The 27,839-nt window shown below is 52.6% G+C and overlaps 1 protein-coding gene across 1 annotated transcript; it reads right to left on the reverse strand.

The window, feature by feature from the left end:
• Positions 1 to 7,840: 7,840 nt before the first annotated feature.
• Positions 7,841 to 10,462, reverse strand: SIX1 (SIX homeobox 1). Its single transcript, XM_053945657.1, has 2 exons — positions 9,756 to 10,462; positions 7,841 to 8,699 (listed from the first exon to the last, which is right to left on the reverse strand). The coding sequence occupies exons 1-2, from the start codon at positions 10,313 to 10,315 to the stop codon at positions 8,411 to 8,413; spliced, it is 849 nt and encodes a 282-aa protein (XP_053801632.1). The 5' UTR covers positions 10,316 to 10,462; the 3' UTR covers positions 7,841 to 8,410.
• Between the last annotated feature and the right edge of the window lie 17,377 nt (positions 10,463 to 27,839).

Here is a 27,839-nt window from a genome sequence, read left to right on the forward strand (position 1 = left end):
CTACGATTGCTTCAGGCAACAATTGTCATGCCTTGGGGACACCTCACCCCCGGGGTGGTGGCCTTTGCTGGCATCCCTGCCATGCTGCACACATCCAGCACCCACCTCCAAACCCGCCAAGAACCTCTCTCCCCCCCTCTCTCCTTATTTCAGCTAAATAACCGAGCGATTATATTTCCACATGAAAGTGCCCCGGTGTTCAGGTGGACAATCTGACTCCGGCTGAGCCGCCTGGAATCCCTGTGGTTTTGATTTTCAGCAGGGAACAATCTTATCAGCGCAGATTGTACACAGAGATAGGGAGCCCTCGGGTAGGGTTGCATAAGCACAGATTGCCTCAGCCGGGATGGGGAAGGCTCTGCCCGCTGGATTTATTTGTTTTCCCCACCGAGGGTTTCAGGTTCTCCTGGTGACCATCATTTCAGCTTTCCTTCCCTGCTCATTGTTTGAGCACTCGAGCTTTCCTCATGGATCACTGGGCAGGACGTCCAATTTAAATCTGGCCTCAGCCCCCGGCCCTTTGCATGTTGGCGTGAGAGATTTCTTTCAAAGAGGGTTTTTTTTTTTCTCTATCTCACTATGATCCTTCTCTGTTCGAGGATGGGATGGGCCCCTGTTTGGGATGGATGTGATTTCCCCCTCCCTGGGCACACCCATTTTGGCCTCTTCCCCTCCTGCCAGCTCCTCTTTCAAATCTGGCAGCTGCGTGGGCACCTGGTCTCCGATTGCACAGGCAGGATATACGGTTTCCGTGGAGGCCACCAGCGAATAGCTGTGGCTACGTAACCCTGGCAGAGGCGAGGGAGGAGGACAGAGAGGCATCCTGAGCAAAGCCAAGCCCCCAAAACGTCATCCGGAGGAGCACAGGGGGGTGCAGACCCGGATACAGGGCATCCAAGGACATCCCATCCTGCGGTCCCACCCCGTGCCATACAATGCTCTGCTGCAAGGACAATCCCCTCGTGTGCTGCCCAAGGGCACGGAGTGGCAGGGCCTGAATGCACCCATGTGACATCCAGCTGGGCTTCTGGGAGGTTGCTGGGGCATGGCACAAAAAATCACCATGCAAGGCAGGGTTTGTCCTTTAGAAAGTGTTTTAGGTTTGAAGTTAACCCTGCAGCTGCTGCAGAGCCATTGTGGAGTCCGCCTTGGACTCCCCTTTGCTGGGGGAACGTGTTCTCTCCGTCCTATTCACAGATTTGGCTCCTTTTGCCTCTTTTCCTTCTGGTTTAGAGGATTTTAACAAATCCCCCTTGCACTGGTGCCTTCAGATCCTGCAACATCACCTCTTTTTCCTATCGAGGGTGGATTAGCAAATTCAACACATCCATAAACCAGAAGGGACCACTGTGATGATCTGGTTGGACATTTGGTGTGCTGTGAGCCCGGATCAAGGTGCTAAACACCTCCCTGAAAGTCATCACCGTGTAGGGGCTTGATTCTCCTCCATCCTAAAACTTCCCAGCTAGGCTTGAATTCAGCCCTGAGTGGGAGCAGACTGGAGTGGGGTGTGGTGGGGGTGACCAGCTGCTGACCATCCTCACCATGATCACCACAGGCTTTGGCCACACCACTGTCCCCCACCACGCCAGTGCCAAGCTCCTATGGGGTGATGGAAGTCACACAGGCCAGCAGCAGAGCCCCAAAATCCTGTTGCTAAAGGTCTCCTCCAGCCCAGCCCTGCCTGTTGGGGAGTTCAGGGGCAGAGCAGAGCTGGGGGTCTCTGAGCAAGCCCCCTGCAGCTCCTCCTCTTCAAGCCCTGCTGTGCCTTTGTCCTCTTGAGGGCTTTTTGAACCCAGTCCAGGTCACCCTTGGGACCTGGAGGGCTCAGAAGCAGATCCTGCACACAAGGATAACAGACACAGCTGGTGCAGCCTCAGGTGGCATCAGCCTCTTGGCCAGCTTGTTGCTCTGTCTGTCCACTTCAGCAGGCACCGTGTCTCCTGGGAATAGCACAGCTTCAGCATCCCCTGTGCTGCTCCCCCCAACAAATAATCCCACCTCCTCATCAAGCTCCTCCTTGGCTTTTGGAGAAGTTGCCTCAAGGGGCACTTCTGAAAATAGAAACTCATAAAATCACATAAATGTAGAATGGCTTGGGTTGGAAGGGACTTTAAAGACCATCCCATGGGCAGAGACACCTTCCACTAGACCAGGTTGCTCAGAGCTCCATCCAGCCTGGCCCTGAACATTTCCAGGGGTGGGGGATTCCTCCAGGCTCAAGCTTCAGCCTCTCCCCCTCCCACAGGGCAGCAGAGATGTGTGTCCCAGCCTGAGCTGTCCCAACCTTGTGCTTCCCCCACTGTTCACCCAACAGAACCCACGGGGTGTTTGGAACAGGGCAGAGCATCCCCACCCCGGATCCTGAGAAGGGCACGTGGTGTAAACCCCCAGGGGTCCCCTTTGCTGACAGGGCTGGAAGCCACCACAACAGGGGACAGAATTGTCCCCTGCAATGAGCATTGCTGAGCCTGCACAGCATCCCCAGCTCCTGCTCCCTTTGGTGCTGCTCCTGCAGCAAAGCCCTGCTGGGAGAGCAGCTGCTGGCTGTGGAGACCCAAGCAGCCCCTGGCAGGATTCCTGGTAGGTTCTGCACTTCCTTTCTGCCAGTGCCTCTGCCCAGCCCAGGAGGGCTCCCAGGAAGGGAACAGCAGTTTATAAACTGGAGTTCTTTCCCTCTTGAACTCTTTCTCTTCGTGTTTCCCTGCCAGCTCCAGGACATTAGGAAGATCTTAATTCTCCAAATACATCTCTGATTTGCTCTAGGATGATGCTGCCTTTCTGTTGAATGAAGCATGCACAAAGGCTGTGTCTGCCAGCATCCCTGGCACTGCCACAAAATCCTTCCTGTGCCCTCCTGGACAGAGCTGCAGGTGCCTGTGACACCCACCACCCCACACAGGGCAGTGGGAGCAGGGGTGGGGGGACACAGGCTCCCTTTGGGGCTCAGGAGAAACACCCTGGTAGTTTGCACATGCGATTTAATTTTTCAATTGTTTCTAATTTGCTTTTTTTTGTTTGTTTGTTTGGTATGGGGTGTTTTGGTTGGGGTTTTTTTCGGTTCTAGAAAAGAGACAATTTCTTCAGGGAGTGTTAGCCACAAGCCTCCTTTGGCATTGTTTTTTAGTCAATTGGTTTTGTCTTGTATTAGGAATATTGTGTTACATAATGATAAGATGGGGTGACTTATTATGGGGGCTATAAAGGGAGGCAGTGTGGGAGTGCAGAGTACCAGCTGCCCTCCCCACCCATCACCTGCCCTTGCTCTGACCTTCAGCAGGTCTGTCATCTCCCCAGCTCTCAGTTTCCCCTCCTGTAAAACAGGGCTGATCCATGCTCCTGCTATTATCTTAAAAGCTTTTCCATCCTGAAGTCAGAAAAAGAAGAGTTTTTCCCCTTTTCTTCCATCCTGAGATGCAGGCATGAATATATCCCATACCTTCTCTGCCACAGCTGAAATTCATCTGAGTCTGAGCAGATACCAGAGCATCTCTATCCCTGCAGAGCTAAGCTGTGGATGAGAAGCTAAGACAGGGGTGAGAAGGAGTCGCTCTGCTCACAGAGGTATTTTCCAAAAGCACTGGACAAATGAAAACAGGAAACCGTAATTGAACTAAATCTGCCTCTTTAACCTCATTATTAGGATTGGGATTATATGCTTCAGAGAAAGTTCAGCCTCTGTTTACAACTTGAGGAGATGTGGATGAACGCTATAAACCACAGGGAGAGAGGGAATGTCCCTGCACTCAGTAGAAGGTCCAGGTGGAAGGAAAGACAGGGTGGCACGGGATGGGGGCTCAGCCTGGTGCCCTCCTTCCAGGCAGCATGAGGCTGCAGTTGGGGTGAGCACTAAAAATCTCTGGGGAGCCTGGTAATTTGCTCTCTCTGCCTGAAGATTAAAGCAAATTTTCCTTCATTTCCATATTTAAAACTGTGTCCACATGCAGCTGGGAAAGATGACAGTGTCTCTGGTTACTCTGTACACTGCCCCCAAGGTCCTGCAGATCCGGCCTCTGCCACCTCTGCCCTCCCCACACAGCACCTGGTGCCCTCAGAAAACCTGACAGCCTCAGGCCCAACAGGAACAGCAAAATCCATCCTTGGACATGGATTGCCACAGCCAGGATGTGCAAGCTCTGTGTTCTGCTGCTGCTCAGGACACGGGGCAGGTTGCAGCACCTGCCCTGAAGGCTGCTTGTACAGAGACCAATCTCCAGCAGTGTCACCCCGCAGCAAGCTCTTCCTTGGGTGCAAAATTGCTGACAGCAAAGCACATTGGGTGGGCAGACAGAGAGGTTTTCCACCTGTGCAGCATTCGTGAGTTGCAGTCTGGAGAAAAGCAGGAGCAAGGGAGAAGCTCAGAGGTGAAGAGTTATCTCGAGGCGTGTGCTGTTTCTTTTACAGAGCCTGTGGATCCTGAAGCACTTCAGGAATAGTTAAACAATTGTTAAATAGTACTTTATCTTCAGGCTGGATAACAACAGAAGCAGCCACTGGCTGCCTAGTGACAGCTCCATAAAACCATCTACCAGGAGAGAGGGGGTTGGGATGCCTTGGCCTAATCCTGACAGTACCACACACCTGGACTCATTCCAGTTGCTGACATTCCCAAACCAACTTTCTGGCTGTTCAGGCCTGGTTTGCAAAGACACAGAGCACAAATGTGCCACATCTTGGCCCTGGGCTCCTGGAATTGCAGCTGGGGATGTGTAAGCTTTAGGGAGCCAGGCCTGGAAATTTTGGACTTAAACCCATGGGCTGAGCGAGCATCCACTCCTCACCAGCAGCTCCTGTGGAGGATTTGCCAGCACATGGCCCAGGACTGTGGGGGCAGAGAGTGGGACTCTACCTGGCCCTCGGGGGGGCTGGTGGGGACGGGGAGTGGGCAGGAGCTGGCAGCAGGACGGGGCAGAGCAGACGCGTGGTTTGTGGACAGGACAGCGCTGGCTCAGCGTGACCCAGGAAATGAAACGAGGAGAGAGCAGGGGGCTGGCTTTCTCCTTGGGTGCTTTTATACACTGAATTTCCTGCTTGGGGAATCCAAGTGCACCCCACAGCCCTCTCCAGGCTGTCCCAAAGGTGGAGATGGGCTGGGGAGCAGCGGGCTGCCCGTCTGACTCCGACAGAGGAAGAAGCGCTTACGGTAAAGGTGACCTTTCTAAATCCCTGCCTTGGACAGACATTTCCAATAAGTGCTGAAGAAAAGCCTGCCAGTTCCAGCTTTCTCAGCCTGCTCTCCATTTTCCTTCCATCCTCTCCAGGCTGAATTTAATCCGAGAAGGTTCCTTTGAGCTTTTGTGTGTTGCTGGGGGAGATGTGGGCGCACAAGGGATCGCGTTACAACTTTCATTTCCTGAAATGTTTGAGGGAACATCCAGGGTTTTATCCACACATCAGGCAAAGTTGAAGGCTCAGATTTCAGGTCTTGTCACTCAGCTGTCACCAAACAAATGAGGCTCTCAGAGCTGGAGACGGAGAGAGCTACCTGCTATTCATGACCCCGAAAGCAGGTGATCACTCATGGGAAAAGCAGGTAGAATTAATCATTCTGCTGTTCTCGTTTCCTCCCCTTTTTTGGCTGACCTGGACACAGTGTGAAATCTGTCCTGGGGGGTGAATGGGAGTGGGGGGGCGAATTAACTCCTTCCTGCCGGTGGAAATACAAAGCAGAGCTTAGTGAGAAAGAGCCTCAGGCTGCCTCCCCAGGCTGGCTCTGCTGTGAAAAGCTTGCTGCGAGGTCAAGCTTAATCGAGGAGAGCTCAGCAACCTGTGCCTGGCTCAGCTCCAGGGCCTCCCTGCTCCTACCTGACGGCTGGCCAGGGAGTTATTTCCAGGGGGATGCCCTCAGCACCCTCCATTCTTCCTTTCCACCTCCTGCCTGTTGCCAACCTCGTCCCTCTCCCTTTTGGGAAAACGGAGAGCCGGGGATTGGGTAGGGCTCTGAGGCCGGGGGACCTGAAACTACCCCCGGTCTGTAGGTGTGTGCTGGAAAGGGGGATTTGGGTAAGGAGAGCATCCCATGGCATCTTCCCCAGCCTTCAACAACCAATCCTGTCCCTGCCTACACGCAGGAAGAGCCTTTGAGCTGTTTGCTTTGAAAATAACTCCTGGTTTGCGAGTCCTTGCTTGGCTTTCCCTCCGCGCAGAGCTGGAGCCCCGGGCAATATTTATCCTTCCTCTTCACTGAGCCCGTGGTTTGGGAAAAAACCGAGCTGGAGCTTATCCATCCTCGAGGCATAGAACCCGCAGCTGCTGACCCTAAAAACATCCTGCATTTCCCCGGGGGTTCCCCTTTTCTGCCCGAGGGGACGGGATCGACTGCCCTGCTTTGTGAGGGATCAGGGTGGAACTGGATGAGACCCCCGGAAGGTGACGAAGGTCCTCGGAAAGGGACGAGAGGGCGAGCCCGGACCGGGGGCACGGGCACGGACCGTCCCGTCCTGTCCTGGCCCTTGCAGTCCCGGCGGGTCAGGCAGTAGGACCCGCCTCCGGTCCCCTTCCCCAGCCGGGCAGCCGAGGTCGGGGTCGATGCACACCAAGAGAGGGGGGGTCCATGCTCCCCCCACAACGCCGGGTCTTGCCCCGGCTCCTTCCGCGGCCGCAGAGGAGCGCAAGGAGCTGCGCGCCCCCCGCGCGGTTTGCGCGTCCCTGCGCGGGATTTGCGCCCTCCGCCCTTGGTCCCACGGAGCCACGCGGTGCCCGGCCGGGCGGGAGGTCCCCCAGTGCCCCGGCCATGCCGCCCTAAAGCGTCGTGGGCGCAGGAAGCCTGGCGGGATCTGCTCCGGCTCTCCCGAGGGGGCGGCCGGGAAGCGTCCGGAGGGAGCAGGGAAACCATCGCAGAGCCCGGGCCCGGCTCCTCCGCAGCCGGAGCCCAGGAGGGCGAGGGCTGGGCACGGATCCGCTGCCCCGTCCGGCCGCGGGTGGGGGATCCGCCAGGGGCTCCCCGGGGCCCGCTGGGGATCGAGCGGGAGGGACGCGCCGCGCTCCGGCCGGGCAAGACCCTCCTGCAGAGGGTGACATTTCTCCATGGCCCAAGACCCCGAGCACAAACACGGCAGCGACTTAAATAAACACGCACTTAATGATGCAAAACGCTAACAGGGAGGACCGGCACCAGCGAGGCCCCGACGGGGCGGGCGGCGGGGCCCGGCGCTCCCTCCCGGCAGAGTGTCCGGCTCCCTCGGGGCACAGCAGGCTAAACCGGGTCCTCTGTCCCCGTCCCTGCTCCCTTACTATGTCACCGGCTTCCCCGCAGCCCCGAACCTCCGCTGCAGCCCGTGGGGAGGGGGCGAGGGTGGGCAGAAAGGCACGGGCTCGCCCCTGCAAAGAAAAGCGCAGCCTGAGTGTTCTGCCATCAGCGTTGTTTAATTTAGACTGTTTAGGTACAATAGAAAATAAACCCGAAAGCACATGCGATTTTTGGTAACAAATACTCGAGACAGGCAGCGTCATCCGCGGGCTCTCTGCAAGCCGGAGGAGGGAGGCGGCGAGCGGGCACAGACGGGAGAAGACAACGGAGAACTGGCGGGGCAGTTTAGGAGGAAATGGCCGTCGACTTTTATTATTACTATTATGATCCTAATGCATTTCACCACCAAAGAGGAGAAAAATGGGGGACGCGGGTCCACGGGAGCCCACTCAGTATCTGCCTCACATGGCCGCGGTCAGACACAGGCACTTGGTAAAACTCTAATACTGCAGCTTTTGATATTTTTTTTCCACTCTTTTTTCTTTCTTTCTTTATTTTTTTTTCCTCTTTTTTTTTTTTGTTTGTTTTTTTTTTTTTTTTTTTTTTTTTTGGTTTTTTTTTTGTTTTTTTTTTTGTTTAAACTACATCGAAATCATTTTGGTAAGGCTAAATATGAAAAATGTAAACGTAACTTCCCCTCCCTCCTCCCACTCTGCCACAGGGCTCAGTACAGCGATTCTCTCCCTCTGTCCCCGTCCCAGCTCCTCGGGGACCAGGCCAGGCAGCAGCAGGGATGTGCCGGCCGACCCAGCCCCACCGTGCCCGCGGCGCTGGGATTTGTTTGGGTGGAATCAGATCCAGCAGGGGTTGGGGGTTTTATTTTCTTTTTTTTTTTCCCCTTTTCTTTTTTTTTTTTTTTTTTTTTTTGTAATTCCCGTTGGGACCAACTCGTTTGAACTCGAAGGGCTGATGAGGGTTATTGCCGCTCTCTGTGTTTGGCTACGTGGAAAAAAAAAATTTAAAAATCGTGGTGATAGTGGGAGACGCTGAGGGGGAACTGGAGCAAGAGCCGATGTGGGGTTGTGTGAAAAGAGACGAGAGTCCCGTTAACAATCAGCGGGTGACCTGTAAAACCGGGTGCTGTCCTCTATGTACAACCCAGAGCCTCTGTCCCCGAGCAGAACCTCCTCTCCCGATCCTCCGGCGGCCCGCCGAGGGCCTTTAGGATCCCAGATCCACCAGGCTGGACGTGAGGGGTCCCAGCAGCGAGTCCTGGAGCTGGTGGCCTTGGAGGCTGTGAGGGGTTTGCGATGTGGCTAAGCCGCTCAGGGAATAGCCGGAGCTCCTGGCGTGGCTGAGGTTCCCCTGCAAGAGCAGGACCGAGTTCTGATCCGGGCTTTGGGGAGGAGAAAACTCTTCCTCGGAGCTGGACATGAGGGGTTTGCTCCCATCCAGAGGCGAGAGTTGGTTCGGTTTGTTGGTGGCCGCGTTGTTGTTTTCCGTGTTCTCTCTGCGGAAAGGCAAAAAAAAAAAAAAAAAGTATATATAATCCCACCACGGAGATGTTAGGGCGGGCACGAGGCGGCGGGGATGGGCATTGTGCTAATGCCCACCGTAAATCCTTCGCCTTTAGTTCCAGCGTGGGAGCAGATGCTTCTCAAGGGGGGAAAAATAATCCTAATAATTTCATAACGGATCGTCCCTATTTCTTTTATCCCTCCTACAAACAAATACACTGAACAACAGCCCGGTAATTTAGGTGAGGAGGGAAAACTGGAGGAAGGGATTTTTTTGAGGGGCGGTTTTCCTTTCTTTTTAATTAAAAATGAAAGTACGGCCCGGAGACGAGCTGGGTGCGAGGTTTCTCCAGGCGGCTCGGTGGGGAGGTAGCTGAAGGAGATGACCTCCGTGGCTCTCTGCCTCGCCGGGCCGAGCGGCCGCCTCGCACCGAGGCCACCGCGTCGCCTGCCGGGGTGGCCTCGGTACGGGGCGGCGGCCCGGCCCGGCCCGGCCGGCGCGTCCTCATCCCGATCTCCCTCTGCTTCCCCCCACCTCGCCATCCCGGAGCTGCATCTCTCTCCTCCGAGCTTCAGAGCTATCCTGCCCGACCCCCGGCCACACACGACCCGGCATCCCGACCGCTTCCCGGAGCCTCCGGGTCCGCATCGCTCCCGGTTTACTCGGGAAGGCAGGCAGCAAACAAAGGCGGCGGAGCGGCCTGGAAGAGGACGGTGGAGGCTCGTTGCTCCCCCAGGGCAGGTGAGGTCGAGCGAAAAACCCATTTGGGTTTCCACGGAAGGGCGAAACGCAACGCGGTTTAGGAGAAAGAAAAAAAAAAAAAAAAAAAAAAAAAAAAAAAAAAAAAAAGAAAAGAAAGAAAGAAAAAAAAAAAAAAAAAAGAAAAAACGGCTTGGGGGTGGATTTGAAGGGAACCGTGTGTTTTCGTCGCTCCTATCCCGTCCGGCTCCGAGTAGTCGCCGCGCTCCCGGAGCAGCTCCCGGGGTTCCCAAACGCCCCCCGCACGGTGAAGCAGGGAGAAAAGCGGGGAACGGAGGGTGGCACGTACCTTTCCTTCGCCTCCGCCGCTCGGTCCCGTTGCCTTCTGTTCTTGAACCAGTTGCTGACCTGGGTGGTGGTGAGACCGGTGGCTTCCGCCAACTCCCGCTTCTCCCGGGGGGACGGGTAGGGGTTGTGGGCGTACCATTCCCGCAGCACGCCCCGGGATTTCTCCTTGAAGCAGTAGCTGGTTTCCTCGCCGTCCCAGATGGTGCGGGGCAAAGGGAATTTTCGGCGGACGCGGTATTTGCCGACGGCGCCCAAGGGTCTGCCCCGCAGCTTCTCGGCTTCCACGTAGTGCGCCTTGAGCCAGAGCTGCTGCAGCTTGGGGTGGTTGTGTGGGGAGAACTGGTGGCTCTCCAGGATCTTGTAGAGCTCGCGGAAGTTGCCGCGGTGGAAGGCCACCACCGCCTTGGCCTTGAGGACGCTCTCGTTCTTGTGCAGGTGGTCGCAGGCCGGCAGCGACCAGAGGAACCGGCCCAGCCTCTCCAGGTTCCCCCCTTGCTGCAGCACCTCGCAGACGCAGGCGACCTGCTCCTGCGTGAAGCCAAACGACGGCAGCATCGACATGGCCGAGCGCGGCGCCGGCCGCAGGAGGACGAGGAGAAGGAGGAGGAGGAGGAGGCGACGGGCACCCCGCGGGAGCGCGGCGGCGGAGGGGCGCGGGGTAGGCGCCCGCCGGGCCCGGGCCCGGTGCTGATCCCGATCCCGGTCCCGGTGCCGGCCCCAGAGCGGGGAGGCGCTGCGGCAGCCGAGGGCGTGTGTGTCGGGCGAGCGGGGATGCTCGTCGCGGCGCCGGGGGGGACTTTGTCCCCGCTCCGCCGCCGCCGCGCTTAAAGCGCCCGAGCCCCCGCGCCGCGCTGATTGGGCACCCCCGGCCCGGCCCGGCCCAGCCCGGACAGCCCAGCCCAGCCCAGCCCAGCCCGGCCCGGCGGGCAGAGCCTCGGCACGGGCGGGCGGGGCCTGGCGGCGGGGACACGGCCCCGGACACGGCCCCGGCCGCGGCTGCGCGTCCCGCCGCCGCCTCTGCGCGGGTGCGGCCCCGGCGGCCGCGGGGGGAGCTCCGCCACCCGCGCCCCCGGGCGCATCTCCGGGGAAGCCGCTGCCGGAGGGCTCTTGTCTTTCTTTCTTCCATCTTTCTTCCGCCCCAAAACTCCTGCCCCCCCGCCCGCCCGCTCGCCGTCCCCTGCCTAGGCAGCCCGTATTTAATTACCTTCGAGCTGGGGATGAATAAATAATGCTTTCGTGAAGCGCTGAATAACGCGCGGGGCCCGTGCGCCCCTTCCTGCCCCTCGCTCTGCCCCGTTCGCCGCGGGGGGGGCCCGGCGGCTCGGGGCAGCTCCGTGCAGATAGCGGGCAGCAGCGCTGCACCCACCGGCGGCGCTTTAATTAGCCTAATCCTCATTTGCACACCCCCGCTCAAAAGCAATTATTTAAAAAATTAGAAAACAATTAGGCTCCCTAAGCAAAGATAATCTATTGTCAGCAGGGAGGTGAGGACAATGCGGTGAGATAAGGGCAGGGCGCGGGGGGCTGGGAGTGTCTTTATGGCTGTATTTATCTTTGATTAGATAAGTCGAAGCCCGTATTTTAAGCACACTCCAGAACGCTTTGGATTCAGGAACGAGTTCGTTCCGCGGGTGCTAAGAGCCATCGCGGGGCTCTTTAAAACCTGTTTGTCCTCACTAAGACAGTCGGATTTATTTGACCTACCAAGTGGGATTTATTTGAGTTCACTGCTCCAAGTGAAGAGGAGCCCGCTCCCGGCCGCGGGGCTCGGAGCCGGGGCCGGCGGCGCTCCCCGCCCGCTCCCTGCCCGCAGCCTCTGCCCGCGCCACGACGTGGGAAAGGCCGATATTTTCCTAAATCCGGATTGTTGTTTTTCCCACGTATTTCGCGTCTCGGTACTGTTTAAATTAAGCCCCTGCCACCCAGTCTGTACAGCGACTGTACTATGTCCGCTGGAGTCAGGGCGCTTCCATATCCCATGACCATGTGTCTGGTAATTTTCCCTTGCCATTTTATTTTAGTACTTATGATGTTGCAGATGAAGTCTTAAAGAGCTGCAATGTCCTCCCAGAAGGAATGTCTACTTGGAACAGATCCTTATTGACAAGGCAGCTGTGTGGGGACCGGAACGGAGCCTTAAACCCGGCTCTAAAATCAACTAATACCCTAAAGTCTGGAGCAAGTGCGCAGAATTATAAGGCATGGGCTCGCCCGCGGCCGCGTCCTGGAGGAGCAGCGTCCTGCCCAGCTTAGGGGTCGGTTCCCCCATCCCTTATTTCTATTGTTATTCATTTTAAATTTTATTTTCCTCTTTCTAACGAGGGGCTCAGCTCGGGAAGAGCACGGACCTGAGGGTTTGTAACTTCTGGATGAGGAGGAGAGAAACGCAACGCGGGACTGGGGAAGCCCCTGGGCATTGTAACGAGAGCGGGCTTCTCCTGCCCTCACAGTTCTCCTTTTTTTAGTTGTTCTCTTTTTCTTTTTTTCCCCTCCTGTAAAAGGCCGACCAAAACAAACACCGCTCTTGCTGGGAATAAGCAAATTATCCCGATGCGACCGGCAGAAGAGCTGACAGACACGGGCGAGGGCTGAGCGGAGCCTTCCTCGCGATTCTTGAGCGGGACTTTATTCTTCCCTCTCATCAAAATTCACATAAGGAGGGGACAGACCCGCCGGGGTCTACCTGGGAGTTGCTGCAGGCAAGGACCGCTGAGCATCAATGTTCATTAAGGCTCCGGGGTTAGTTTTCCTAAAAATTAGGAGCCTTTCATTTTGAGCCACGGAAAGAGGCAAATGTACTTCCAGAACACCCCATCCCATTTAACCCCTGAAAAATCACAAAAGCAACAACAAAAAAAGAGAGTTTCGAGCCGCTCAAAAAATATAAACATAAGCAAGGAAGATGTAAATAAGCAAAAAGCCACCGAACAAGACAGCGGCACAGAGCTGCCGCCGGTCCCTCTCGGTGCTTCCTTTGCCGGCGGAGCAGGAGCAGCCAGGCAGCATCACCCGGCAGCATCACCCCGCTCCCCGCCCGGCCGGAGCTCCCCGGGCTGCCCCCGCCGCCGGGGCCTGGCTCCTCCGCGCCCGCGGAGAGGTGGCGGCCGCACAACGGGGCCTCCGCTGCTCGCCCCCATTGCCCGGGCACCCATCGGCTCTGTTTGTGTGGGAAATTCATTTATTCCCTTATTTATTCGATGTATTTATACAACGCAGGGCGGGGATGAAGATGGAGCCCACGCAACACGCTGCGGGTTTTTCCTCGATTTCGCCAGAAAATCAAAACAAAGCAGAAAAAAAAAGTAAACCAAATACATGCCCCATTTCCTTCTGAGCTTAGAAATAAAGCTCTTCCCCAGTCAAAAGTAAAATTTAATTTTTTTTTTTTTCTAGAAGTGCGAGAGTCTAGAGGGAACAAATAGCGCAACAAAATAAAACCAGCAGCGGGTTTTTGGGAGCCGCTTCTCGTCGGGATGAGAACCGGGCTGGAGGCTGGGAACTGGCGGGGCAGAAACACAACGCTGCCACTTGCCGAACATTTCGAAGGCGAAATCCAAAACCGACCCATTAAGTCAATGAGGTTTGTGTTGTAGAGGCTCCTTTCCCATCCACTTGCTGTTCTGAAAAATAGATCGCATTTCGTTATCTCGAGTGAGGATCTGCAACGTGATACCGGATCCGCGCCGCCTTCCCCGCCGAATGCGAGGCGCAGGGAGACAGCCAGCTTCCCGGCTTATTCCCCAACAATAAAGGATTTGTATTTTCTTTCTCCCCCTCTCTCCCCACCCTGCTTTATTATTCTATTTTTTAATGAGGAAGAACAAACCCCTCTCCATATGCACCGCTCTTGTCTTGCAGGAGCCTCTGGCCCGGCTCGCTTGCAAACCGGTGCGACCTTTAATTACTTGTTAGTAAATTGCCCTCCCGACACCTGTAAAAACAAAGCCGGTGTCCGCGGGGCGGGGGCCGCGTCCCTGCCCGGGCCCCGCGCCCCGGGGGTGCCCGGCGAGGGGGTCCCCCCGCACCCAGCGGGGTCAGGCCGGGCCGGCGCTGCCGGAGGAGGGCCGGGCCGGGCCGGGATGCTGGGGCAGGATAAGGATGAGGATAAGGCCTTCCCGATGTGGCCGATCCCCAAGGCACAAAGGGTTCTTTCTTCGCGCACTTACCGGGACATTTTTCAAAGGATTAGAGGTGATCACGCGTTGTTTTCTTCTCTCCGAGGGCCGATACGTCTTTCTGTCCCTGTCCCCCCACCTCCACCCTTATTTCCTCCTGCTTTTGCCATGGCACCCCCAGATCCCGTCCCCCCCCCCCCCTTCCCTCTTCGCTAATGTACCTCCTGGATGCTGATTCTTTAAAGCTAGGAAGAATTTCCTTTTGGGAGGTGAAACCCTCCAGCTCCTCCCGTTCAGAGGAAAGTGCTAGTGATGGTAATACGGGGTGACACTAAATAAACAGTTAAAGCAGGGCTGGAAAGATGGAGTTAATTATCCAGTGAGCTACATTTAAACCGAGACCAGGAGGGGCTGATTTGTTTTGGCGCAGGGAACTGAGAAGGAGACGAGCCACCGAGGTCTCTCCTTGCTCCTCTTTGGTGGCTCTTTAACTTGTCCTTGCAGCCTGGGGACCGGCGTCCTTTGGCCCCGGAGGGGGAACCCCCGGCTGGGACCCCCGAACCGTGGCCCGCCCGGCCCGTGGCAGCAGCGGTGGGAGTCTCTTGGGAGTCTCTGTGCGAGCCGTGCATGGGAGCAGGCGACTTCAGGGGGTTCAGAGGCGATTTTTTTCATATTTGTTTGCTTTTGTTTCCCAGAAGTTTGATAGATTCTCGTCCGTGCGGCTTGCCAGTGCCTGTGCTCTCAGGTAAGTCTGCCTCCAAGCAGCAGCACTGCGATGTGCTTTTGTTTTTTAAATTTTCCCTCCTGTTTCTTCCCTCTTTTCCTCCGTTTTTTTCCTCACTTTTTTTTTTTTTTTTTCCCTCCTTTGAGAAGTCTGATATTAATAATCCCCGTATGCCCCGCTTTCCGGGTCATTACGGTACTGCTGGTCTCTAATCAATCCTAATGCGATGGCAATTGGAGTCTCTGATGAATGCATCTCAGGTTTCTTGTAATGGCTCTACCACATTTTCCTGGACCTCCTTCTTTAACCTGAGATGCCAGGGGGACGTCTCCGTTCTCAGCTGCTGATTACTTCAAGATGTTTGGGCTGGTGTGGGGAGAGAGGGAGCGAGCGAGGCAGCCTGCCCCTGAATAATCTGGAACTGAATTGGATGAGCCATTTCCTAAATCAAAGGACAACGGCGGGGTTTAACTCCTTTTCTGCACGGAAGCCTTTCGGCTCGCCTTCCAGCCGGCACGGGCTGTGCTGCCTCCCCCCGCGCGTTCGTGTCCGTGACACGGCCCTCGGGTACCCGGCGTGCGCAGCTCCCCCCATCAGCTGCAGCCCCCCCATTCAAAGGGGGAGACCCCCCCCCACCCATCCCCATCCATCCCCAGCTGCTCGCACCGCCCCAAAGCCCCTGAGCGCCGCTGCAGCCCCACCGCGGGGGTGGGATCCCCACGCCGAGGGGGGGAAGGGGCGGTGCGATCCCCCCGCGGGCGCGCAGGGACGCGCGCAGCGGCCGCGCGGTGTTAGCGCTGAGATTCGCTTTCTCCCGACGTTGTTTTTTCTCTATTTTCCCAGCGTAATAGCGTTTGCCGTAACGCGAGGCAATGTTAGCCGCAGCTTCTGCCTCTTTCTTAATTTTTACAATTAAAAAAAAAAAAATAGGATACTGCAGCAGGAATTAGGCTGCGGCCAAACCAGGCGTGGGGCTGCCGCGGGGTCGAGTGCTGCTTCTCTGCAGCCGGCAGGATGTTCCCTCGGGATGCGGCTCCTCCGTGGGAGAAAAACACGCCCCAGCTGCCCCTCTGCAGCCACTCCTCGGCCGGCAGCTGGATATGTCCCAGCGCGACCCAACACGCGTGGGCAGCTTCGCCTGCGCCCCTATGAGATGAGGGTGTGCTGAGGACGAGGGGCAGAATAATATTTGGAACGAATAGTTGAATATCTCAGCGCCGGATGCGATGTAAAAATGAATCCCCGGCAGAAGAGCAGCGAGGGGTAAATGCAGCCCCTTCCCCGCGGGGTCTGGCCCTGCGTGGGGAGGCAGCAGCACGGCCGCGGGTGGCGTGTTTGTACTGAGGGCGTGGGTGGGTCCCCGCTGCACCTCAGCGGTGCCACATCTGCCAGGAATGAGTCACTCGCAGAAGCGAAACAAACCGCGGGCGCCTTCTCCGCGCCGTGCGCTCGGGGAGGCGGCTCCAGCCCGGCCGATCCCCCCGGGGCGCCGGGGCTGAGCTGGGGGTGCGGGCACAGCAGCCCCCGCCCGCACCCGCCCTGTGACACCCACCCGTGTGTCACCCCACACACGCCACGTGTGCGCCCCCACCGACGTGCTCACTCCCCTACCTGTGCCCACACCCCAAAATCCACCCGTGGGCACTGCCCACCCGTGTGTGCGACACTCCCCCTCCCCCGAAGGCAGGAGGTCTCGTAGAGCTCCTCAAGTGGCACAGACACCCTGCGTGCACTGCCGTGGGCACACACCGCACCCCTGTGTGCTCACACCGAACATGTGAACGCTCCCGCAGCCCTGCGTGCACGGACCCACCCGGGTTCCCACCCTACCCACGCGTCCACCCCCCACCAGCATCTGTGACACCCACCCACACTCACACGGACCGTCCCCACGTGTGTCTGGGGCAGGGAGTTCATGCAAGTGAGTCCCGTCTGTCCCTGCTTTAGGGGATGGCTAGGACGGGGGCGCTGGACACCGGGAAAACTGAAAAAAAAACCCCTTATTTAAAAAAGGAACTACAAAAAAGAAAAAAAAAAAGGCAGCTAGGCTGGTGGGTGATTCCCCCCCCCCCCCCCCCCCCCAATGCATTATTGTAATGATTTCCGTGCAAAATGCTTAGAAAAAAATATAAATTACATTTTATGTCCTCCCCGGATCGAGGCAGGCACTTTGAGGGTTCTCCTCCCTGTGTGCTGTCCCCCAGCACAATTCCTTCTCCCCACCTGGCCAATGCATGATCCACACTGGGAGCAGGGTGCTGCAGGGTGGCAGCTGGATTGGGGACAGGATTTACATCCCAGGCTCTGTTTCCCTGTGTGCTTTGCATTCGGGTACTGAACAAATATTTCCATTGCTGGGGGACCGTGCCAGTTTCAGCTGTGCCAAGGGAAGAGGCACCATGACCCTTTTGGATGGGTGTGCGTGCCTGTGGCGGGTCAGGGGGCCCCCACGTGTGGGAATATGGGCTTGTGGGGCAGTGGGGTCCTGCCTTCAGCGATCCAGTGCTGGGGGGGCCCATCCCACACCCACCGCCCTGGTGGCTTTCCAAGCTGGCTGCAAGGAGGGGACCTTTCACCTCTCATTAGTGATGCCATCAGTGGCTTGGCAGAGCAGAGCTGAGGTCATGTTACATATGGCACACAGTCTGTTCAGCGCCGGCAACGCCAGCTTTGAAATTTTAGAGAGGGGAAAGGTCACCTTGCGTAAGCCGAGGTCTGGGGGTCCTCCGGTCTGTCTGCGCCCTGGGTGGGTCTCCATATGCCTCTGTCGTCGCCAGCCTTGCTCTGTCTGGCCCTGAGAGATGCTCAGCCCGTCTTCTCTTCCATCTCCTGAATTTGCAGGGAATACTTTCACACCGCCTTCCCTTTTCCCTTACAGAAAGCCTCTCCCGGCGCTGGTTTTTTTTTTTTGCTCCTTTCTCTTCCCAGCACAAACCTGTCTCTAACATCTGATTGTTTTTTCAAACAACGTATAATGCAGCTTTCCAGGAGAAAATGACTTGTCTCTGTTTATCAGCAGATCTCTCCAGACGGATAAGTTTACCCTTCTCAGAGCTGGGTGTATAATTTCATAGACCTTCAAAAGTGTCGTGCTTCCATGGTGATTAAAACTCACTCCTGAATCTTGCTGGGGCATTTCAGGTTTCATGCCACTGAATCTTAGAAAAAGCACATCTGTACAGCCATATATCTTTCATCCTGAAGGGCCAAAAAAAAAAAAAAAACCAAAAAAAAAAAAGAGGCAAACCCAATATATTTTGTATTTGGAAAAATATGACACACTGCAATAAATTAATTCCTGGTGTCATTCACTGCATTGAATTTCAGCAGGATCCTGTAGGAGCTTCATCTGGAATGATTCTGGAGGTGTTGACTGCAGGGAAGAAGTTACCAGTTTCCCACGTATCACAACTGACAGGTAAGTTCATGCCCCTTCTCAGCCCTGCTGCAGCATCTTATTTTGCACTTTGTTTTTTTAAATACATGGGGCCTGATCCGTAAGCTGTTCAAGTAACTTGGCCAAGAGTCTCTGGCATGCAGCTGTTGCAGGGAGATCTTCAAAAGGACATTTGCTTCTTCACAGGTCACAACTAAAAAGGTTCTAAATGAAATAGATGCTTATCTTGAGAATTCAGGAGAAGTTGGAGCTGAACCAGCATGCAGGAGTTGGGATACACCTTTCTGTCTGCTCCAGTGAGGCATCCAAACAGCCAAATTAAAGGGAGCTTGATGTAATTTCCTACAAATAGGGCTACTCGCATGGATTTTAATTTTTAGATAGGACTATTCTGCCTTCCATAGAGGGAATTTGGGAGCACACGTATGAAAAAGCTTATTTTCAGAACTTGAGATGCTGCAATCTATTTATGTTTTTTTTCATAAACAATGTTTTCCTAGCACGGGGCTAAACTGTGTCCTTGGTTATTGAATGCAAATCTGCTGATTTAAATGGAGTTCACTGCAAGTGGGAACAGAACTTAGCCATCATTTTCCTCTGCTGTCTAATCACTGTAGTCTGAAGAAAAGCAACATATGTATAATGGTAGCTGAGATGCAGGAGGGGTGGAAGCTTTCTACCAATGAGAACCACATTAAATAATTAATTCCCAATTGCCTTTCTACATTAGTGCTTTTGGCTATAAAAGCTGGTCAGCTTTGTAAGGCCCCAGGCAATGAAACATTTGGTGCATTGTCAGTCCAAAAGTGGAGGTAATAGATACCCAGCGTGGCTGGAAAAGTGCTACTCTCCATCCTGCCATTTACATATTCCAGCTGCACAGCCTCATTCCTCATCCCTTCCTCTGCCTTACTGAAGTTTGACAGGACAGCATCTCTTCTGAGGTGGCTGCTGAAGAAGCCAAAAGTGTATTTATTCCATCAAAAAAGAAAGGAACTTAGCGCCTGAGTCTAAAAATGGAGTGTACAAAGCTGGTCTCTCTTATCAGCAGAAAAATCTGACGGGTTAATAAGGAAAAGACTGAATTATCCCCTCCTTCCCCATTTGCCCCCCTTGCCCCATCTGCTGTCCCCCAAGCCCAGCCTGTCACCTCAGGTCACGATGGGATCTTTTGGGCTCGTACGTCATCCACAAGAAAGGTCTTGCCATGAGAAATGACTTCACAAAGCCTTTTGATGTGCAAGGCATCAGAGGCTGCTCTGCTCACCTTCTGAGATAAAGGTACCTGTGCGTGTGTGTATGAAGCTGAAGAAGAAAAGGAAGTGCTGGAATAAATTGCCTGGGGAGGTGGGAGATTCTCTGTTTAAAAACAGGTCTAGACAAACATCTGTCAGAAAATACCGACGTCTATTTGATCTTGTCTTGGAGCTGGGGGAAAGACTGAATGGTGCTGTCAAGTCCTTTTCAGCCCTGAGAGAACACAGTTATACACATATATTTATATCTGCTCAGGTGTGTGTATAAATGTATGTATTTCCACACTTTCAGGGACAAGCTCTTGGCCCCTGTGATAATTTGTGCCTGTGAATCTTGTAGGTTAATTACAACCAGCTTTGCTCTCTCTTGGCTTCATCAAATTTGAGTTTCAGTTCTATTTTAATGTCCTTTGTGCCTCGAGTGGATCAGATCACAGTGTCTAATCTACTGATTGTGTTTTTCTCCCCTCCCCTTTTTCTCATGTTCAAGTGAAGTTCCTTCAATTCTGGGAGATTTCCAGCAATTCCATTTAATTCCCAAAGCACATCTGTGAATGCAGGTGGGGTTGCACTTCTTGAGGTAAGGTTGTGGTAGTAGAAACTTATTTTTACCATCACTCGTAATAGATGGGTGCTTGGCAAAGTTGTTAGGCTGAGCACGAGGATGGCATGAAAAATTTGGGGGTTTTTATGATTATTTTTGTACACAATCACTTTCCAAGGCATTCCTCAGCTTTAAAGACAACGTGGTCATGGCTGCTGCTGGCACCCCTATAATTTCCTTCCAAGCATGCAGACCTCAACAGGATCACTGAGCTGCAGGATGCAGCTTTGAGGAGTGTGTTGGCAGCTCATTTGTGTTTGTGCCTGGAGGACTGGGAGACACCAAGGGCCAGGACTTGTGATCCTCTACACAGCTTCCGGTATGAATTATAAATACTTGCATTAAAATACATTTGAAAGGCAGTTTTAACACTGTGATGCTTCCCTAAAGATGGGGTCCTGTGTAACTGAGCATTGGCGACAGAGGAGAGTGATAGAAAACTTACATTCCAGGGAGGTGAAAAAGGGTTTTGCACAGCTGAAGTGGAGGAAACTGTACAGCAATTTTTCTGTTGCTGCCCCTAGAGCACAATTACACCAGACAATGCCAGTATTTCCTTGACATCCTGGTGTGTGGAAGCAGGAGGTGCTGCAGCAAGTTGCAGAAATCAAACATTACAATTTTGTAGCAGAAATTGAGCTCTGGATTTCTGAAGCCAAAAGCTGGGATGAGCCAGGCTGCAAGGGCTGATCTAGGATTTTAGCCTTCACGAGGTTTCAGAGGTGATTTCTCCTGCTTATCCATCTTATCCTTCCAAATGATCCCCCCATAGCAGAACCCTTTGTAACCACATTTGTGATCTGATGTCCTGGCTGAAGTCACCTGCTCCTGCCGAGTGCACTGGTGCAGCAGGTTGAACTCTGCAATGACCATGGAGGGGACACATCACTACTTCTGCCAAGACCACAGAGAGGCAGAAACCTTTGTCCTGGGGACAGGCAGGGGCAGAAAGCCCTGATAGTGCCTGAGAATGAGCAACCAGAGCTAGAGCTCATGAGTGTGTCCTTGGGCAGGGTTTGAAGAGCAGCTGAGAGTTAAGTTCACATTTTGGATGTATCTTCCTAGCAGAGCTAAGCTCTCCAGCATGTTCATTCAAGGACTGTGAGCAGCAGGGAGGAGAAGGTGAATTATGAGCCCCTTGGGTGCAGACAACCAGAGGGGCAGCAGCAGGGTGTGCTGTGTCCCAGCTGATGATGGGACACAGGTTTTGACATCAGGACAAGGAACTGTTTGCAGGCCAACCTCTAGCACAGCTTGCTCAGGCTGTGCAGAAAAGGCAGGGTGAGAGAGGGATGGTGACTGTCCCCTAGAGCCACATCCAAGAGGAAAGAGGGGGGAAATGAGCACAGGCTGGCTGTGAGCACACAGGAGCTTGATGATGGGACAAGGTCTCCAGCACATGGTGCTCTGCAGCAAGGGTGATAGAAGTCACACTCATTTTACAAAGGAGCCCTGTGGAAGTACAAAGGGCTGAGATGGGCTGTTCCCCTTCTCTTATCTCACCCTTTTTTATTTCAAGCACCACTTTTCTGAAGGTCTGCCTGCAGAGGATGGGGCAGGCAGGACACCAAAGGCAAAATTCGTGTTTGCCCTTCCCAAGTGGCACATTTGCATGCACCAGAGGCATCGGTGTCAGATGATGTTTTGGGAGCAAGGTAGAGGAGGAAGGGGGGGATCTTTCCCCTATTTTGTTTTGTACATTCCTTTTGCTGGTGAACCTTTCCCACTGTGGCTGGGGCGGTTTTTCTGATGCCTCTTGGGTTTGTTCTGCAGCCAGCACTTCTGATTCTGTCTGGCCACATATTGTATTTGGCTGGTTGTCTCTCTCACTCTGAAAATTCCTATTTTTTTTTGGTTTAATTTTTTTTTTCTTTGTGGCATTTTAATATCTCACAACTGGCACCTTTACCAAGAGATTAAAGGTCTGTAAACAAAGAGCTGTTTTACAGGCAAGCTTTAACACAGGCAACAGGTAAGAACCCCTTGTAAAAGAGAATTTGGGGAAAATTTCTTCAGTGTGGGTAACGCTTTTAAAATATTTCTTCCACAAAACTAGGTATTACAAACAATTCCTGAGCTAACACTCAAATAAACCACCATGAATTATTCAGGTAATTAAAACTTTAAAACCATTTTAGGGGAAACTAGGAGAAAGTGAAGCACTGTTGACCTTGAAAAGTTTCTACAGTGATGAGAGAAAATCCAAATGCTTTTGGATGGGTGGTAGAGGCAGTTCAGCTGCCTCTACCTTCAGCTTCAGGGAAGGAAAAAGAAGAGCCACAAATCTTTTATGCTAATAATTTGTTTCACACTCTGGTAGGAAAGCCATTGGAAATGTATCCAAGGTTGTGCTGGAACTGTCTTGGCACTGTAGGTCTGGCCTTTTTATTGAGGTTAGTGGAAGCACTTCAGGGCTTGGCCCTGGGAATTGGAGAGAGCTGGATGGTGGGAATCAAGCAGCCAGCAGACTCATGCAAGGAGCAGGGATCCCTTGGCAGGGAGACCATGAGTGGGTTTGTCCTACCGTGAACTTGTGTAAAAGCAGTTTTAACTCAAATCCTTTCCTTTGGACAATCTAGAGTGGATCTTTTTCCCTTCATCACCTGAGAGTTTCCATGTTCTGTTCTCCATTAAAACCTTCCATCTGGTAAGTTCTGGGGAGCATCTTTCCTGGCAGGGGTTCTTCCTATCCTGCATCCACCCTCCCCTGCCTGGCACACGGCGTGGAATGCGTTGGCAGGTGCCGGAAGAGGGCAAGGGCACAGCTCAGGAGTGGCAGCAGCTCAGAGCCCTTCCCAAGGGCTGGCTTTGGCAAATTCCAGCCTGGCCCAAGGGCAAGGACTCCTCAGCTCAGGGGAGCAGCGTGGCCCTGGCTCTGCACGGTGCTGGCATGCTGTGGGACAGCCTGAGGCTGTGGAAGGTGCTCGGTTACAAGGACTCCAGGACGGTGCTGAAACGAAGTGCAAGGGACAGAGGGTGGAGGTGGATTAGCTAATTAATGCACAGCTTAATTAGGAAGTTGGAGCCAGGCATGCAAGCCCTGCTCTCCTCCTCTCCTGATTCTGACCCCTCTCACTGTGAGTGTGACATAGGGAGCCACTGGAGTCCACTACAGGAAAAGTAAATATTGTTGTTTCAAGCAGAGAATGGTTTATTCTACAGCAGAACACAGGGTGCATTCTCTTGGAGAGCCCACATTGAGCTCAGGGGATTGTAGCCCACCCAGCTGCCAGTGAGGCTGCTCCTTCTGGCTGGCACAAGCCCTGGTGCCAGGTGTGCCACCCTAAACCCATGGGTGACGAGGGGATGTGTGTGGGGCTGCTGTGAACACATCCAGTGGCTCCAGAGATGGTCCATCAGCTCCTCCCTACAAGTAGGTCCTTTGCTGGTATTTGGGCCAGTTTTGGGCCAGCTGCCCAGGGCAGGATGGAGTCACTGGGGTGCCAATGGAGCTGTGAGGGGCAGGATGCAACTGGAGCAGGCACAGATGCTGGGGGAGAGGAGGGTACAAGCTCTGCCCTTCCCCACTGGAGCTGTGTAATCGTTTGTATAATCCCTTTAGCTTCGATGGCACCACGGTGATTTACAGCACTAATGCTTTGATCCAGAACATGATGGACCATGGGACACGAATTAAAATATGAGAGATGACTGCAAAGCACAAGTTTCCATTTGTGGCCAGCTATTTTGTGAAGACGTGACAGCAACCAGGTGTGAAGATCTTGCAGGAGATGAGGGAAAACCAAGCCAGTCCAAGCAGATTTGTTAGAATGTGAATGGGAGCACAGCAGCGTAAGTGCTATTAATAGGATTTACACAGATTAGTAAACTAATCTGTGCATTTCAGATTGGATTTCATATTATGGAAAAGAAAATTAAGCCACATACCACACAGACTTTCCAGGCAGTGATTTGTGAGTGTGATCTCTTTGCTGGTAGAAGTGGCTGCTCAGAAAAGTTGTGACAGCTCTGTTGGGTGGGTCAGTGACACCCAGTGGGAGCCCAGGAGGGGAGACAGTGTTGTAGCTGTGCTGGTGGATTTGGGAGACAGACAATGAAAGGAGCAGGTTGTTTAAGGAATGGCTCTTAAAATGCATTGCCAGGAGGCAAAGCAGTGTCCAGCCTTGGCTGCATCACCACTGGTGAAGAGTTGTCCTCCTGACTCAACTAAAATGAGAAGCTGTGGCTGCCTCATCCGTGGAAGTGCTCAAGGCCAGGCTGGATGAGGCTTGGAGCAACCTGGTCTGGTGGAAGGTGTCCTCACCTATGGGATAAGATGAGTTTTAAGGTCCCTTCCAACCCAAACCATTCTGTGCTTCTGTGAAAAATAACTTTCCCTTCTCTGCACGTGGACTGAAGAGGAGCACAATTGGTCAAATGTCACTGGAGTGGGGAGGTAAAAGGAAAAGGCTCCCCAGAGGGAAGGGCAGAGTTCTCTTGCTGTGCCCTGCTCCTGGTACCAGTGTGCAGGAGGTGTGCAGGGACAGGGAGGTGGGAGGCATTGGCACAGCTTAGGGAGAGATTGAGCACACAGGACAGTTCTGAGCAGCCGTCTGTGTAAGCTGAAAGTTTGATATATTATGTATATATAATATCAAATAATATATTCAGATTGCATAATATAAATACTTGTTACATATGAAAACATAATAGATAATATATGTAAATATATATTATACATTTAAATAAATATTTTATATAAATGAATAAAGAAATATGTTTGATCAGTAGGGTCTGGCCTCAGTATTTTGACTGTGCTATTCCAGGTGAGTGAACCCCAGCCTGGCTGTGCCTCTTGCCACGGAGGAGGGAATTGCTGTTACTGTTGTTGTACTGATGGGGAGATATAAATCCAGATATTTAGGAACTGGACTTTTAGTTCCAAGTGGTTAACATCAGCTAATCTTGGGATAGTTACAGTTCAAACTGCCTCTGGGTAGGGCTTGAAAAATAAAGTATAACTCATCTTTCTCTTTGTGCTTCCTGTTATTTTGCAAAAATACAAGTTTTTGGAACATTTAAACACTCATTATAGTCAGGACTGAAGGAAGACCACCATTAGCCTTTCAAATTTCTGTTTTAGGCCAAAGCTTTAAGAGGCAGAATGAGCTGAGCAGCCCAGTGTTTTTTCTTCTTGCAACACCTTGTTATGTTGCAACAAATAAAAATCCCAAAGTTGATTTGGTTTGTCTGGGAGAACAAACATTTTGGATTTTTCCTGGGCCAGGGCTGAGGGTGGCAGCTAATAAAAGGCACTTCAAGAAGGCTTCTCTCCCTTTTCTGCCTCCTTTCCCACAGCCCTTGAAGGTTCCTCTGGTCCTTGCTATGGGTGATAACTGAGCTGAAAACCATTTGTTACAACGGGGAGCCATTTGCTTTGTGCTAATTATGGATCCACCAAAATGCAGTTTGTATGCAGACAAACTGGTGTGGAGCTGGGGTCTCCAGCAACCTGCCCTGCAATGGTCTGTGCTGCCAGTCTTGAGAGCTGCCAGGAGCTGGATGCTCTGGAAATCCTGCCTGTGTTACACAGGGATGTAGAATGAATTCGCTTGAATTCCTTAAAAACAGAAGTGCTTTTACAGTGCTGATTTTAGGAAATGCATTTGTATGCTATTTTTTTTGGGGGGGGGGTTGTTTTTAGGTCAGTGAAATGTGTCTCTAACTTGAGTTATACTAAGTTGTTTTTTTTTTTTTTAATCAGCTATTAGCTTTACTGATTATACTGCAATAGTCTAGAAAATTAATTCAGAAGCCTAATTTTGAGTTTATGGAAATTTGAGCCCAGAGGCAGCTTTGACAAATATTCTCTTGAATTTGTAGACCATTTATTAGTTTGATTTCTAAAACAGCACCTATTTTATACCCTTGTTTATTTTCCTGAAGTGCCTTGTTGCACAAAGTGCTATCAGACCCAAAGGCTTGGAGAGCATGAGGCAACACCAGATTTGAAATAAAATGCAGCTAGATAGATAGATGTGATACACCCAAATTTATATATATATTCTGGCTTGGAGACCTTCAGTGTCTCCAAATTTATTTCTGTGTTTTAAAACCAGGAACTTAAGAATGAAGTTGAGCAGGAAGTTGTGGCTGTAACTCCTTTGCCTACTTCCCCACTCTCACCATCTACTAAGTATTGCAAAGTCCATAAATTGTGAAAGTTGACAAATCAGAGCGTTGCTTAAGTATAAGATTGAGACTTGGAGCCAGGAGATTTCAATCCTGCATTACCTGGAATATATCATTACTGACAGACTTGTTTGGATTCAATTTCTACCAGCTATAAAGTGGGATTCTCAAATTCTGTCGTGCCAGCCTCGTTGCCTTTGATGACATGATACTCTGCTTGGAAAGAGAAGAGCCATCAGAGGTGACACAGCTTGGCATCCACCAGCCTTTGGTGCTGTTCCATGCCCCAATGAACTGGGGAAATGTGATCTGGGCAAAGTCTCTGCAGGGTGGGTGGGAAATTGTTCTGAAACTCTGATTGTCTTGTGCTTCCAGGTCAAAATACCACCATCTCTTGATCAAAGTGATCTCTTGATCAAGTGATTCTAATCAGCTCAGCTTTAGGCTGTGTTTGCAGGGACATCTTGGATTTTGGAAGAGGTTGTGCTTATTAAATACATGATGATTCTGCACGAGCTTCACAGGGTGGAGACCTGGATCCTGAAACATGGGATCTTCTGGTGCCTGTGCTGGAAGTAGAGCTTGCAGGACAGGAAGCACTTCTTTCACTGGATGTGGTTCTGGTAAAACCTAAGCAGGAGCGTTCTCTAGATTTGGACTTAGATATAGCTCTCCTACTGCTTTCCAGTGTTATGAATATGTTCAAAACAGCTGCTTATTTCACATTCATTTATTATGGCTTCTAGAAAGACCCTAATAACTGAGAATAGTTAAGAGATGAACAGAAATAGGCTCTACACTGTACCTTAATCTGAGGGTCTGGTCCTCCAGCCTGGTCCTCCAGGGCACCAGCAAATGATTATTCCTTGTTTGTCATGAGCATCATTCACCTGAAACAAGACTTGCTTTCATAACCCAAACTGATCAAAAATCTAAAGGAAAAAGATTCAGATCTTGGTGAAGAAATCTGGAAGGAACAGGAGCACTTCTCACCATGCACGGGTGAGCAATGCTTGCTCCCATTACTGGGTAACAAACACAAACTTGAGCAACTGCTTGAGTGGTTTCATTTGCTGGGGCTGACTTTCCAAAGGAATGGGATGAAGCTCTCCTGGCTTGAGGCTCAGGTTAACTCTGCCTTTGGTTTGCACAAGAAAAAAACCCACAACAGTTACAGGAAACTGAGGCCAGAAGGGATTTACTGAGACCTGCTAACCATAGCAGGAGGTGCCAAATGTCCTGGCACCTCTGTACTGAGCCAGTGAACAACACCAAAGCTGGTGCTGTGTGATCTCTGTCCTGGGACCAGGCATCCTGCAGCACTGCTGGTCAGGGCAAGGCGACTGTGCCTGGAATGTGCAGCGTGCCCTGTGCTCCTGGGAGCACTTCCAGGCCCTCCCTGATAAAGCCAGACCTTGAAATAGGCTGCTATCAACAGCCTGCTGCCAGGTACTGCTGTTTTTGGAAGTCCTGGGTCCCACCTCATATCAAGAGTTCCGCAGGGCTGAGGGGAAGAGGGCAAATGAGAGCAGCCCTTAAACATCTCCCTTGGAATTTATCTGGAGGGTCATGGGGAGCTCACAAGCAAAAAAAAAAAAAAAAAAACCACACAGGGAAGATGCTACAGGGGCTCAGCTGAAGCCCCTCAGTGCTCACTGACCTGGAGGCTGGACCTGCTGTGTTCTTGCACCCAGTCCTTGTCCTCGTGGGCAGATGTCTGAAAGAGAGTCTCACTTTTCTGATCTGAAGTTCATTGCTTTCTCAGCAAAGCTGGGGGACACCAAACCCTGAGGGTGATGTAAGGAGTAAAAACACCTCAGTGTTTTGAAGCTCTGGGGAGAACACCACTACATTAGT

The sequence above is a fragment of the Vidua chalybeata genome, chromosome 6 (assembly GCF_026979565.1).
Source record: "Vidua chalybeata isolate OUT-0048 chromosome 6, bVidCha1 merged haplotype, whole genome shotgun sequence".
NCBI classification, from domain to species: Eukaryota; Metazoa; Chordata; class Aves; order Passeriformes; family Viduidae; genus Vidua; species Vidua chalybeata.

Coding starts and splice junctions, on each gene's coding strand:
- SIX1 (XM_053945657.1), bottom strand. CDS start 10,315: ATGTCGATGCTGCCGTCGTTTGGCTTCACGCAGGAGCAGGTCGCCTGC. Junction 8,700..9,755: donor GCGGCGGAGGCGAAGGAAAG/GTACGTGCCACC, acceptor GCCTTTCCGCAG/AGAGAACACGGAAAACAACA.